The sequence below is a fragment of the Limulus polyphemus genome, unplaced genomic scaffold (assembly GCF_000517525.1).
Source record: "Limulus polyphemus unplaced genomic scaffold, Limulus_polyphemus-2.1.2 Scaffold252, whole genome shotgun sequence".
NCBI lineage: Eukaryota > Metazoa > Arthropoda > Merostomata > Xiphosura > Limulidae > Limulus > Limulus polyphemus.
In genome coordinates this window covers 574,022-575,305 of record NW_013665862.1, presented here as the reverse complement: position 1 = coordinate 575,305, position 1,284 = coordinate 574,022, and the positions used below count along the sequence as shown (strand labels likewise).

Below are 1,284 nucleotides of genomic sequence, written 5' to 3'. Positions count from 1 at the left end.
TCAATGCTCTTCCCTTTTCTTCAGTTTGTATTTTTGTTAACAAACATAATAATAAAAAATATTCATTGTGGTAAACGAAATAATAATTTAATCTAAGTAAGAGTTTTTTTTTTCTTCCCGATTTGTAAAAAACTTCTTACGTGATAGAATAAAACGAACATTATTTTAGAAATCTGCGTAGTTGAATTATGGAAAATCCAATAATAAAACCGAAACAATTTTTATAAACTTCAAATTCGCAGGCCTGTGTTATTTAACAGTTTGAGTAAGATCTATTGGTCAATCTATATTCCTCCAACACACTTGACACTGCCTAAACTACACTTCTTCACCAAAAACCTTTGTTTTCAACATTTATTTTTTCTTTGTATCCAGCATATGCAGCTCCCCAGTAGCACAGCGGTATGTCTGTGGACTTACAACGCTAGAATCCGGGTTTCGATACTCGTGGTGGGCAGAGCACAAATAGCCCATTGTGTACTTTTGTGCTTAGCTTCAAATAAGCAAACAAACCATCAAAACTTTGGTAAAAATCCACTGGCATAGTTTAAAACTTAATGAATTTATCACCCAAACGTTTGGATCGTTATTTTTGTATTCTTACATAGTTACGGCTCAGTGTTTTATGGGAAATAGATATATATATACTTACCATTAATTATTTTAAATGAAACTTATTGATCTACTTTTTTTATAACTGAGCATATTTACAGCCATCATCTCAAATTCAATCTACAGACCTGTCTTTCTGCAACTGATGAATTAACACACAACATTTCAAAGTGAACTCACTGGTCTATCTTTTGATAACTGACATACTTACTTACCACCCAACATTTCAAAATCAATCCACTGATCTATCTTTCTGCAACCGACGTACTTAGGTCCTTCCTTCAACTCACTGCAGTTCTTGAGGTAAGTGTCATCTGCCACTTCGTCACACCCCTCTTGGTACTTTGAATTACACAGATAACATTGGATAGCTAAGCCTGAAAGAAATAAACACAACGGTTAAATCTTATATTACCAATGATCAACAATTTAGGTAAATTTCCCAATACCAACTCAACGCACTAATATAAATAAAATCAAATTGTAAAATTTTCAAACATACTTCACCAGATAAGCACGCATACAAACACTCACAAACAAATAAACATGGTGGAAGATGATAACTCTCAGAAGATGGTTTAATTATACAGTTTGGTATATTGAAAGAGGGGCAGACAATGACAACCTAACAACAATATATATATATATACGTATATATTGTTACGTCTCTGT

General features: G+C 32.8%; 1 protein-coding gene across 1 annotated transcript in view; it reads right to left on the bottom strand.

Moving 5' to 3' along the window:
* LOC111085146 overlaps positions 1-1,284 on the bottom strand; it is a 19,356-nt gene that overhangs the window by 8,966 nt on the left and 9,106 nt on the right. The window contains exon 2 of the mRNA XM_022382484.1: positions 828-989. Coding sequence (XP_022238192.1) covers positions 828-989 — 162 coding nt within the window. The remainder of the gene's footprint in view (positions 1-827; positions 990-1,284) is intronic.